Source organism: Aspergillus puulaauensis, chromosome 1, assembly GCF_016861865.1.
Source record: "Aspergillus puulaauensis MK2 DNA, chromosome 1, nearly complete sequence".
In the NCBI taxonomy this organism is placed as follows: Eukaryota; Fungi; Ascomycota; class Eurotiomycetes; order Eurotiales; family Aspergillaceae; genus Aspergillus; species Aspergillus puulaauensis.
The window spans coordinates 889,069-901,571 of NC_054857.1; the positions used below are offsets into that span (position 1 = coordinate 889,069).

Genomic DNA, 12,503 nt, shown 5'->3' on the forward strand with positions numbered 1-12,503 from the left:
GCAGGAGGATTATATAGCTGTGGCTGAAGTACTTATAGAACTTAATATAATATTATAGAAAGTAGGGTATAATCTTAACTATAATAACTTTAATAAGGATCTAGGATTATTTACTTTTAGGAGAGATATTGCCTGACTAGTTGATACTTAACCAGAAAAACTAGGTTTTTAAGATGTACGCCCTCTAAAGTACAAGATATTAGAGAAAGAATACCTTAATAAGTTTAAACACGCCCGGCGTCAGCAGATGAACATAATAATTAAAAGATCTGGTACTAGAAAATATAAGAGAGATAATTATAAGTTTCTAACTATAGTTAGAAATTACAGGGTTACTAATAGGATATTAGCTGATCTTATACTTATAACTATTTGTACTATCCTTGAGATACTAATATCTGTTAATATCAGGTAACTGGATAGAAACCGTATTGATGCTGATATATATCTGTAAGTAACTAACTGAATTAAGTAAAAATACCTGGAATATATTAATATGACTGACAAGACTTAAGTGACTCAAGATATCCAGAAATAGTTAAAATTAAAGAATTTATATATCTATTACAAGCTATAGATACTAGAGGATAAAATAGAAGATCTTAAAGTAAAACTAACTCCTAAAGATAATAGCGCGGCAGGTGCTAAAATAGCGGATATAGATTAAGTAGATTAGGAGATACCTAATTAATTAAATATTCTAACTATGGTTAGAATATCTTGAGTAAGGTAATAGTATTAGGTACTGACTTTATAGCTCTGTTATCTAACAGCCTACTCTATAATTTAGTGAAAGATGTAAATACAATACTATATAGGAAATAGTTAAAATAATATAAGATTTAAGTTAAAATTATTTATCTATATATATAGTAGAGAGTAGATATACTTAGGATTAATAGTTAAGATATTATGGACTAGTATTAAGTAGTAGATTCTTATACTATATAAAGTAAAGCTGGCTTAAATATAGATATATATTTTTATATATATTCTTAGTTCTTTTACTGTAGTTATTATTAGTTTAGTAATCTTAAGACTATTATAAATCGCAGCCTTTATTAGTTAGTTCTACTTATGTAATCTATGATACTAGGTTAGATATTAATAATCTATAATTACTGTTTATTAGTATTTCTGATTCTGATTCTTTATTTTCCCTATTATTCCTTTATATATAACCTTATTCCTTAATTAACTATATCTTAAACAGTACTATATACAGAGTAATCTAACTATAGTTAGATTACTCGCTTTATAGTATAACTATAGCATGAGGTGGAACCTAGTTATCTCTTAAGATAGAAGATATTATAGTATGTCAGTTGCTGTGTTATTTTACCAGACTCTCCCTTAATTAGTAGAAGGAATTACTAAAACCTAGAGTATTTAATAAGTGGCTCTATAATTCTCTAGATATTTAGAAGGTAAGCACGGCACGTGTATTAGTAGTAATCTAGTATAATATCTTCTGATATATTATATTAGATTTATATAAAATAGACTATAGTAAGAAATTCTTTACCTGGTCTTTTCTTAAATAGATTATAAATTCTAAACTGGATTATATAAGTTCCTCCCCTTTGCTATAATATTTATTTAACTGGTTAATTAACCATGGTTAGATATGGATTTGTGAGATTAAGAAATTTCTTAACTTCGGCTATACTATTTTCTAACATTATATTAATAATATTGTATCTGATGACTGGGTTAAGATACTCAAATTTAAGCCAGAAGACTAGAATAGTTAATTATAAGTCCTGTTTTTCTTAATATCTTATAATAATAGCTATGGGGAAAGTAACTCTAACTTTCCTAGGGCCTTTATAACTTTCTTAAAGGATTATCCTGTACTAGGCTCTTTAGATATGTCTATTACTAAAGAAAGTATTATACTCTCCTGATATTCAGGCTTTCTTTTAAGTCTTTCAGATATTAAGTACTAAGATATATAGTAAAGGCTTTATAATATAAAGCTGTTTATTATTCTTATATAATATATTACTGTTATGGCTTAACTATTGATTTAGTACTTAAATATTTTGTTTAGGTATTTATAATATATAAGTAAGAGGAATATTTTATTAAAGGTTATAAGTATCCTGAACTATATTACTTGTTGGGTGTAACTAGACTGGGTTTATCCAGAATATATAAGTAAGAAGCTGAAGGAATTTTTCTAGATAAACTACTTTATATACTTATTATAGAAGATCTATAATAAATATTCTATTTTACTATAGTCAGCCTACTATAAACAGGCAGAGGTTTTTATTATTAAATTATAGGATTAAGTAAAGTCTGATCTATAATAATATAATCCTTATTATAAAAATCTAGTAAGTAACTTAGTATCTATAAAATCTTTTATTATTAGATTAGGCTGATCTGGTTTTAAGCTTCTGGTATTTCTTCTATCAGAAACCTTTATATCTGGAGGTGTTGAAATAAATAAATACTGTCAGTAGTTTAAGCTATTATATTAGTATTAGGTCTTAGTTCTAGTGGTAGTATTATTCTCTTTATAATTAAGAGGCTTAATAGAGCTACTAAATGATTTAACTAAAGTAGTTTATAATTGTCACGACCGCCAAGGCCGCGCCACGTGATGCCTCCCATGTGACCCCTGCGGACCGCCGCCGAGGCACCTCCGGAACACCTCAGACCGGCAACTGCTTACCAACTACTGACCTCTGCTCAGCTCCGATCCGGGCAACCACCAAGAAGTTGATATGTCATATACCTCAAGACCTCGCATATTCCTATTTAGGAAGGATCAACTAGGTAGAACTGCATGACAGCCTGACGGCGCTGACCAGAGGTCAGCTGAGCCAGGCATCGGGGACCCCTCCTGCAGGGTTCTATATAGAACCCCTAGCTACTCCAGTTCTATAGATCCTTAAGCAATTCATTCTGTTTCTAACGGAGCCTTCTGATTGGCCGAACCAGTAATTCTATACTCCGTCGACATCTCTTCATAGTTGCTAGATCCTTGGCGCCAGCCTGGTGCCTTACAATAATATAGATTTTCTATATAATCTAACTTTGGTTAGAAAATATACTGATCTAGATAATCCTAGGGGGACTCTTTATCCTGTTATTTAAGTTAGGGGCTTAATATTTACTACGCTAATTTTAAGCATAACCAACAGTTACGCCTGCTTCTAGGACTAAATACTCCTCCGAATTATTAATATATTATTTTAGAAGGAGATTTATTTGGGGCAATAGTATACTATTATCTACTAAAATAGGTATTACTTAAAACTTATAATTCTGGGTTATCTAGTTCTATAATAATAGGTATCTAATCCCTGGTATATATATTATTCTAACTTTTAGTTCTAATACTACTGATTCTTATTTCTTCTCTAGGATTAATATAAGGCCGCGGTTATCCTTCTAAAAGAAAAGGCAGAAATTTTAAATAAATATAGATAGCAGGTATATCTAGATAATTAAAATAAAGATCTAGAGGCTTTTACTATATCTTAATTATAGAGATATAGTAAAAGAGTAGATATATATCCTAGTTTTCTTACTATAATATATCTAAAACTATTTAAGAATCTAAGAGGTATAATATCAACCAAGCAGAAGGAAATTAGTAGGGATGAAGATCAGTTAGAGAAGAAGAATAATTATATCTTAAAATAAGTAAAGAGAGACAGGACTTTATAAGCTAGAATAACTTAATATAATTTCTCTTTCTAAACTCTTTTATTAATATAATAATCTTAGTATTATTAGGATTTTATTTCTTTCTATATTATAGCTCTCTTTTATATCCTTAATACTTTATAGTATACTTACTTTTACAGTACTATATATTTATTATGTCTTAATCATAATATTTAGGATCAGATTTATTTTCTGATTTCTCTTATAACTATAGTTTACCTTTAATATAATTAACACTATTATATTTAATACTGCTTTTAAATTCTAATCTAATAGTAATATTCTTTTATAAAGAACTAAACTATCTTTCTTTAACTATAAACATAGAATCTATCTAAGGTCTGAGGTATTATAAATACCCTACACCACAGCTTTTTCCAGACTAGAGAGAACTATCCTAGGTAAGAGAATAATTTACTCTATAATAGTAAAAAACCTCTATTAGAGAATATATTATATATTATATTAAGAAGTAAATTTACTAGAGAGTAGAGGGTCGAAGATCACGAGGATAGGATCTATTTATTAAAATTACTGAGATTCTAAGTAGAAAGCCTAAGGTTTACTACTATTACTATAAGACTGTTATAAATTATTTCTTCTACAGGTGTATAGGAACTAAGTCTATAAACACCCATCTAGACAGTTTAAATTACAGAAGATATAAACTAAAATCTAATAATACTTCTTAATTAATATATCATGCAATTGCTAGCCTTCTTGAACAGGGAAAGGTGAGTCATAGAATTCTAATTATAGTTAGATATTCTACTTATAATAAAGAAGAATAATAAGATACTTAGCTAATATTTATATCAGAATCTTATTAATGAGATTACCTGATTTATTATCTGCTGTTAACTATTATTTATAACTATAGATAATATATTCTTCCGCCGGATTCTTTATATAATATATAGCTCTTTGATTAACCTGTATATTCCTGGCTATAATCAGATTTAATTATGTTTTTTAGAACTATCTTTTATAATATCAGAACATATTCTCAACTATTTCCCTCCTGATTCCCGAATATTAATTATACTTGACTACTGGACGAGCCTATACTAGAAGCTTTTTATAGTAATTATAGGCTATTTTATTAATTTAGACTGGAATTATTAGGAGATCTTACTTAGGTTTCCTCCTTTACAAGGAGATTACTCAGGTAAAGAACTAGCTAGGGTTATTACTTTAATAATCCGCAAGTTTTAGCTTAGCTCTCATATACTAGGTATTATAACTAATAATACATCTAATAATACTACTATATTTACTAAACTAATATAAATTTTAAAGAATAAGCTAAATAATAAGTATTCTTTACTTCTTAGTACTATAGTTAACCCTAATTTTGCTGCTATTCTTTAATCTGCCTATTATATTCCTTATCTTATATATATTATTTAACTCTCTGTAAAAGTATTCTTAGATAAACTAAGAATTACACCTAAGAATAATAATATTTAGTTCTCCTGGGATAAAAGTAAGAGCTAAATAAAATAGAAAGGGATTATTAGTATACTTAAGAAGATATAATACTTCTATTATTTCTAATTATAGTTAGAATACTACTAATATATAATATCTATCCTAGATCTGTAAGATTAGCTACTTTATTAATACAAGCCCGCAGCGCTGACAAGCCTTTAAGATTAAACAACAAAAATTAGTTGATTATATCAGATACCTATTAGTACTATTTCTTGATTACCGCACCTGTTAGAACTTAATATATAAGATGTTTAAGCGCGCCTATCAGCTTCAGATTACTATTAATCACTATATTATAGTAAATACAAAGTACGATCTCTCGAGTCTTGTGATAATACTAGTAGAATAGTATTAAGTTATATATTTTTAAGAGCTTCTTTATAAGTTTACTATCTATACCGTCAGTCTTTCTAAATATACCAGAATAATAATTCATTATATCTATGATATATATGATTCACTTTTTAACCATATTAAAGACTATCTTACAAGACTGTTAAATAAGCAGTTTTATTAGAAGAAGATTCTTTACAAGGACCTTGAAGTAGTATAAAATAAGCTAAGGAAATACTATCAGGATACCTATAAGTTTTATAAGGATATATATATAATTATAACTATCCTAAATCCATATAATAAACTCGAGGGCTTTAGAGATATATCCTAGAGTAATAATAGAGAGCAGAACTATACTTAATAATATAAAGAGAAACTTACTAAGATCTATATCTACTATATAATATAATTTCTATTACTAGTTTAGATATTAGTATTAGAGAAGCCTACAGGTCTGCTTAAAAAAGCTTTATATAATTTAAAATACTGCTGTCTATCTCCAGAAGAGACAGCTCTATTAGAGAGATATTTAAAGTTATGAACTTATCTTACTAAAAGTAAGTATTTGTACCTTCTCTAATACTGGATTCTTGATATAATAATTCTAACTATAGTTAAATTATACAGATCTTAAATATTTATTAGCCTGCTCTAATATTCTTACTTAGTAGTTAATACACTAGTTATACTTCCTGATTCTTGCTTGCATCACTTGTGATTTCCTTGTAATTCCGGTATCAGGTGTTAGTATTAAGAATCTCTTTAATACTGCTCGGGATATCTATCACTATTATTAAAGTCAGCTGGCACCTGAGACTATTAAGGTAAGTATTATACAGATATATAGTAACTGGTTTAAACTTAAGCAAGAGTATATATTCCTACAAGATAGTATTAAGAATCCTGAGAGGCATAATATTCCGTTATATCTAATAAGTAAGAAGGTTTTTGAATTCGATTATAATAATAGAATAAGTAATTCAGAGAATAAAGCTGGCTTAGAAGACAATAAACTTTCTTAGGATAGAGGTTTCTTTAATAATATTAAAGGTATTAATAGTACTGGTGAGGAACAGGTACTATTATATATACTAGAAGAATAGATTAGAGTTGAATTACTAGTAGTAGTAACTTCCTAACCTTCTATAGTACCTACTTCACGGGCTTTATATTAATAGAGACAGTCCCCCAGCCATTATCATCAACTAAATAATAGTCAGTAGATACTAGATAATATATATTATATAATATATATTTTAAGATTAACTTCTTATATATTTTAGTATATATCTCTCTCCTACAGGAGTAGTCAGTAGATCTATAATCTAACTATTATTAGAAGTAATTATATTAGTTATAAGTAGGGTGGGTTGGGTTATGGGTTCAGGTTATTCCTAGATCTCCAACCTATTAAATAACCTAACCCCGCCGCGGGTTTAGGTATATTCAACCCAACCCACAGCGGGTATAAGAAAACTAACCCGGACCCGGACCCAGGTGGGTTCGGGGCGGATCGGGTATAGGATTTCAGGGCGGGTTGTGCATGTCTAGACTGGTTTAATACCTATAAAACTATCTACAATAACAAAGGCATCCTCCCCGATGATATCTATAATTTCGACGAAACTAGCTTCGCGATAGGCCTTATTGCAACTACAAGAGTAGTTATAAGACATGATATACCTGGAAAGCCTTATCTTATTCAGCCAGGAAACCGGGAATGGGTGACTATAATTAAATATATTAATACTAGAGGTTGGGCTATCCCGTCCACGATTATCTTCAAAGAAAAGATTTATATTAAGGGCTGGTATTCAGAGCAACGCATCCCTGGAGACTGGTATATTAAGGTTAGCAAGAATAGCTGGATAACCGATGAAATAGGCCTTTATTAGCTTTAAAACTACTTTATTCCTACAACTACACCCTGTACAGTGGCCCGATATCGAATACTAGTTCTAGACAGCCATAGAAGTCATCTAATACCTAAATTTAATAAGATCTGTTAAGATAATAATATTATACCACTTTATATGCCTTCGCATTCATCTCACCTTCTTTAACTGCTAGATGTCGGTTGTTTTAGACCTCTAAAGCGGGCATATGGAGGCCTTATTAAATCGAGATCCCGACTTAACAAATACTATATTAATAAGTTTGACTTCTTAGAGGCCTATCCCCAAGCCTATATAAAGATATTTAATAATCAGAATATCAAGAGCGGCTTTGCAGCTGCAGGAATCAACCCTTTTAATCCTGAACGGGTTATTAACAAGCTTAGTATAGTACTATCTACCCCAACACCCCCCCCCCTAACAGGGCCCCGGAGTTCTCAGGCCTCTTCTATACTTGCCACGCCTTATACAGTTCGACATCTGCATCAAAAAACTTTATTAATCTAAAACTTAATACACAAGGCCTCCGAGGCGCTTGTAAATAACGCTATTCATAACCTATAACAGTTGCAAAAAGGCTTTGAAGAGGCACTATATAATAAGGAATTTCTGGCTTATAAAAACCGCCTTCTCCGCCTTAAAAGCGCAGCAGAGAATCTTAAAAAGTAACAATCTAAACGTTAAATAACACCTAATAAAGGTATCTCAGTATAAGAGGCTAGAGATCTAATTTCACGGAGGAATAAGGCTTTGAATACCTCTATATACCTTCCTGATAATAGTGCTCCAGGATCTTCAACTGCGCCAAGACAACGTCCCCCTAAGTGTTCTAACTATGGAACTTTGGGCCATAAGAGAACTTATTGTCCTGTACCTAGCTATATTTAAATTATTTCCTAATTCAAAAAATTGCGTTGTTGGTGATGACTTCAAGTTTAATAAGCGTGGAAGATTTTAAGGCGGTGGGCGGATCACTATGGGTGGGCGGATCACCTAATAAATACGTTAACTAAAGTAACTAACTAACTAGTTAACTAAGTTATGGTCTTGGTGCCTGTTCAGGCACCCAGCTCCTGTCTGCCTCAGGCGCACTTTCATCGCCACCCTCCTCATCGGATTGGAAACCGGCGTGACTCACTTTTTTGGGGGATTTTTTTGAGACGATCTCCTCCGATGCCGGTTAAATCGAAACCGGGGCGCAGGGCCAATGAGTCATAAATGCTCAGCAGGTTAGTCTCATGTTACCAAGGATAAAGGTGAGGGAGAAGCATCACCTGAGTAGTGAGAGGCTCAGTTCCCTGACCACAGGCAGCTCTTGAGCTTGCGGCCTATCTTTAACAATTCGGGCGTCCAGCCAGCCTCAGCTGAGTAGCGTAACCAGTGGGTCAGAAGCCTCATCAGAACGTCAAAAGAGGAGCTGAGAGGTTAGTTCATCATGAGGGGAGAAATAAAATCCCTGCTTACAGTTAAAAAGGAGAATAATAACAAGTTATGAAATGGAAACCCGATGGACTTGGCATCTAATATCAAACAAGAATAAAATATAGAATCACAAATCACATTTCAAGAAAGCAAAACCCGTCGAGACTCCAAGGGACCCCCAGTAAACTCCACCTGATTGCAATATGCAATCCTATCCCCTACTCCATGGATGAGATGACGAGAATAAGAGATACTCGCCGGTCGGGGCAATATCAGATTGCACGCGCGTAAATCAATCCATTCCATTTCCTCCCAATCACTCCAGTTCGTATGATATGAACAGATCAAACAAGTAGGTGACATCAAAAGGAAATGACAACGAGTGCAATGGTCCTCTCCAACATACATCATACACCAGTGAGCTGGACCAGGCTCACTGAACATAGGTCAAAGTCATTATAAACTCCCATCTCCGAAGCCCAACAACGGTAGTAAGGGTATATACAATGAGTAGAAAAAAGGACACGCTTTTTTCCCGTTGCAATTATGGACCTCGAAGTTCGTAAAGAACTGTTTCGACCTTTTGCCCTTTTGCGCCGCTGAAAATTTGCAGAAAGAGAGCGACTCGGTCGACGAGTCGTAGGAGCCGGCACCAAATAAAAATTACGCAATAGGTGGTGTGAATAATGGCAACTTTTCCTTGTTACAGAAAAGAAACGCAAAAAGGTAAACCCGGGTTTCAAACAGGACCGAGAGCGCAGGGGAAACGAGAGCCTTTATGACAAAGCCCACCCAGTCAGGTCAGTAGTCCACGCGCAACGCAGGGTGTAGAGCGATCTTTCTTGCTTCACTTCCACAGCAAGCACGCTTCATTCCAGCTGGACCAGACAACGGGACACCAAAACCCAGAGCGCTCAGTGAGGGGAGCGACGGGGAAGGGTCTACAGACTGTTGAGACATGCGGAGCAAGTTTGCCATGTTACTGTCCGGGAGAACGGTTCCTTCCGGAGCAGTGTCGGAACGTATCAAATGCCGCACATGTTGTTGTAGCTGCAGATCATCAGATCCGGTCCGGCCACGTTTCCGGCACTGGCGTCGTGGTGACGCTTGACCGGCCGACTTCTGGGGATGAGACGCGACACCCGACAGCTGGCACAGGCTTTGTGCAGCTTCATGAGTCGACGTCATATCCGACGGAGGTTCAGTCGAGAAGCTGGAAATTTCTCGAACTCGCCGCGGGTATGTCTCTGGCGAGCTAGGCACATCGCTGTAAGAAGGCTCATCAATGGGTGAGACCATTGGCATGTGTTTCCGGGCTCCCTTCATCGAGTTGCCAGTGCATCGTAAAGTCGCCTGCATAGCTAAGCTAGGTAGAGTTGGTGCACTAGTCCCACAAGAACTGGAGGACATGGAAGAGCGAGAGGACTGGGAGGACAGGGTTGAGACATCCGAGACCATCGACTCCGGCGATGATGCAGATGACGTCGAGCGAGCCAACGAAGAACGACGCATAAATGTCGGGAAGCTATCTAGTGCGCTGCTAGCCTTTGAGCAAAGCGACGGACGCTGGTCATATATTGACCGCGCTGTACACATACTCTGGGACATGGCAGCACACATTTGACGTCGGTAGGAGGGGCGACTAGCACTCGCTGCAGGAGTGGAAGCATTGCTCGGTTGGGGGGTCAGCTGCGGAGTTGGCAACAAAGGAAGTCGTGGAATTGATGGCAAGGATGGAAGGGAGCTGTCTGATCGGTTGAATTCAGGAATCTGAGCAATAGAAGGAAGCGATTTAGGCTCTGCATTGACCGAATGAGCATAAGTCGGTGCCCGCGTGCAGGCGCTGCGAGGCGATGGGGAGTTTGATGCAAAGCCACCCTCGAATCCTCCCACGCTCGTAGGAGTCATGGGCTCATTGTCGATTTCCTCCAAATCGGGTGTGAGTCTAGGAATGACGGTGCGCCAGGATTGCCCGTCGAGGGCGAACATGTTACCGGCACCAGGAGTGTACTTCAGAACGATGTCCGTCCAGCGTTGGAAAGTGGCTTCAGAAATGTGAAGCTTCCAGTCAACAGCTTCCAGGAACATCAGCTCATTCTGATTGATTTCAACTGTGTTCAGACCAGAAATCTTGCTCCAAGCACGAGCGGAATAGTTTCGGTCCTGAAGATATTTTGAGGCAAGGACCAAAGCCGCCAAGAACATGCGTCGGCCACACTGCATAGCCCGGCAAACCGGCTTAGCTCGCGACTGATCCTGCGTCTGTTCTGGGCTTGGCACGTGCGACTTGATTTTAATCAAATAGTAGAGCGCTACTTGCAACGTGCTGTAGCTAGTCCGCGAACGACGAAGTGTTTCTTGGATGAAAGTCCGAAGAGGCAAAACACCTTTACATCCCGTATTTGAATCACTCCGAAGCGAGACCGCGGACAAGGGCCAAATGATTTCGACGATCAATGACGCAGTGTCTTTACATAGGGGGTATAAATTTAGCGACTATTCACAAAAGAAAATGCTGTTTCTCCACTCACCGACAAGATTATCGACAAAATTGACCTTCCGCTCAGATTGCCGTAAAAGGCAGGGCGGAGGGCGCGTGCATGATGCGCCGTTAGACTGCAAGCCACTGCTGGTACGTCGAGGATGCTTGCGCAGCTCCGGCGGAACAGCGGCATCAGCAGTAGTTGGGGCGTTGCCCCTGAAACAACCACGCACACCACCGGTGGCACCTAGTCCTCTTCCCCCGGCCTGGTATTCACCTTCATTCTCCCAGATGACATCGACAGAGCTTGTCGAGGTCGAAGAGTTGGAGCTTTGGGTGGATACCGCATCTAATGAGAAAACCGAGGAGGAAGAGGAGGATGCCGAAGACGAGATCGACGAGGCATATGGATGCGCATAAGGCGCTTTGTATTGAATGCTTTGGTTTGAGTCCCTCAAACCTAACACGTCAATCGCGTTCATATCCGAGATTCTGTATCGTCTCACGACCCAAGCACCCTCAAAATATGTTTGTTAAGAGAGGACTTTCGTCGTTGTAGGATCAACAGTCGAATATGGTGATGGCGATGTGGAGATGTTATTGTAACCGTGAGTTTGTCAGAAATACCGTTGTGCAATTAACCGTGAACGAGAAGCGATAAGACAAGAAACCGTCTTGATTTCGCAGGCGACGGCGAGCCTAAGAGCGATAATACTCCAGTTTGTATTAGAGTATCAAGATAGGGTAAGGAATATTAGGTAGTTGGATGTAAAAGGTCGTGGCGATTAGGTAGAATATGTAGTCGAAGTCGGAAGAGAAGGGAGTGAACGGGTTCACCGTCTAATGTTCCGGTCACCGATTGTAGAGTCCAAGTAGATCAAGCCGGGGGAGTATAGTGAGATGGCAAAGAGACACGTTGGTAGTGACTCTTTTCCAAAGACAGATGTTGTATGGAATATGACTCAGTAAGAGACAGCAACCATGTCAGAAGAGGCTCGGAGATCTGGGGTAATGGATTCTGCAATCAAGGTGACCGGAACAAGAGACGAGGCAACAGGGTACATTGTGACCGAGAGGCGAATGTGAAGTTATAGAAGTGAGCCGATAGAACGGCGGACCGACTAAGCAAGTAGGCAGGTACGATGTCGTCCGGCGCTTGTCCAGGCAGTCAGCTGTTTATTGGGAGGCAA

The 12,503-nt window shown here is 36.7% G+C and overlaps 1 protein-coding gene across 1 annotated transcript; it reads right to left on the minus strand.

The window, feature by feature from the left end:
* Positions 1-9,632: 9,632 nt before the first annotated feature.
* APUU_10402A (putative G1/S-specific cyclin Pcl5) lies at positions 9,633-11,795 on the minus strand (the record flags this gene model as incomplete). Its single annotated transcript, XM_041700397.1, has 2 exons — positions 9,633-11,299; positions 11,363-11,795. The coding sequence occupies 2 exons, from the start codon at positions 11,793-11,795 to the stop codon at positions 9,633-9,635; spliced, it is 2,100 nt and encodes a 699-aa protein (XP_041549768.1).
* Positions 11,796-12,503: the final 708 nt, after the last annotated feature.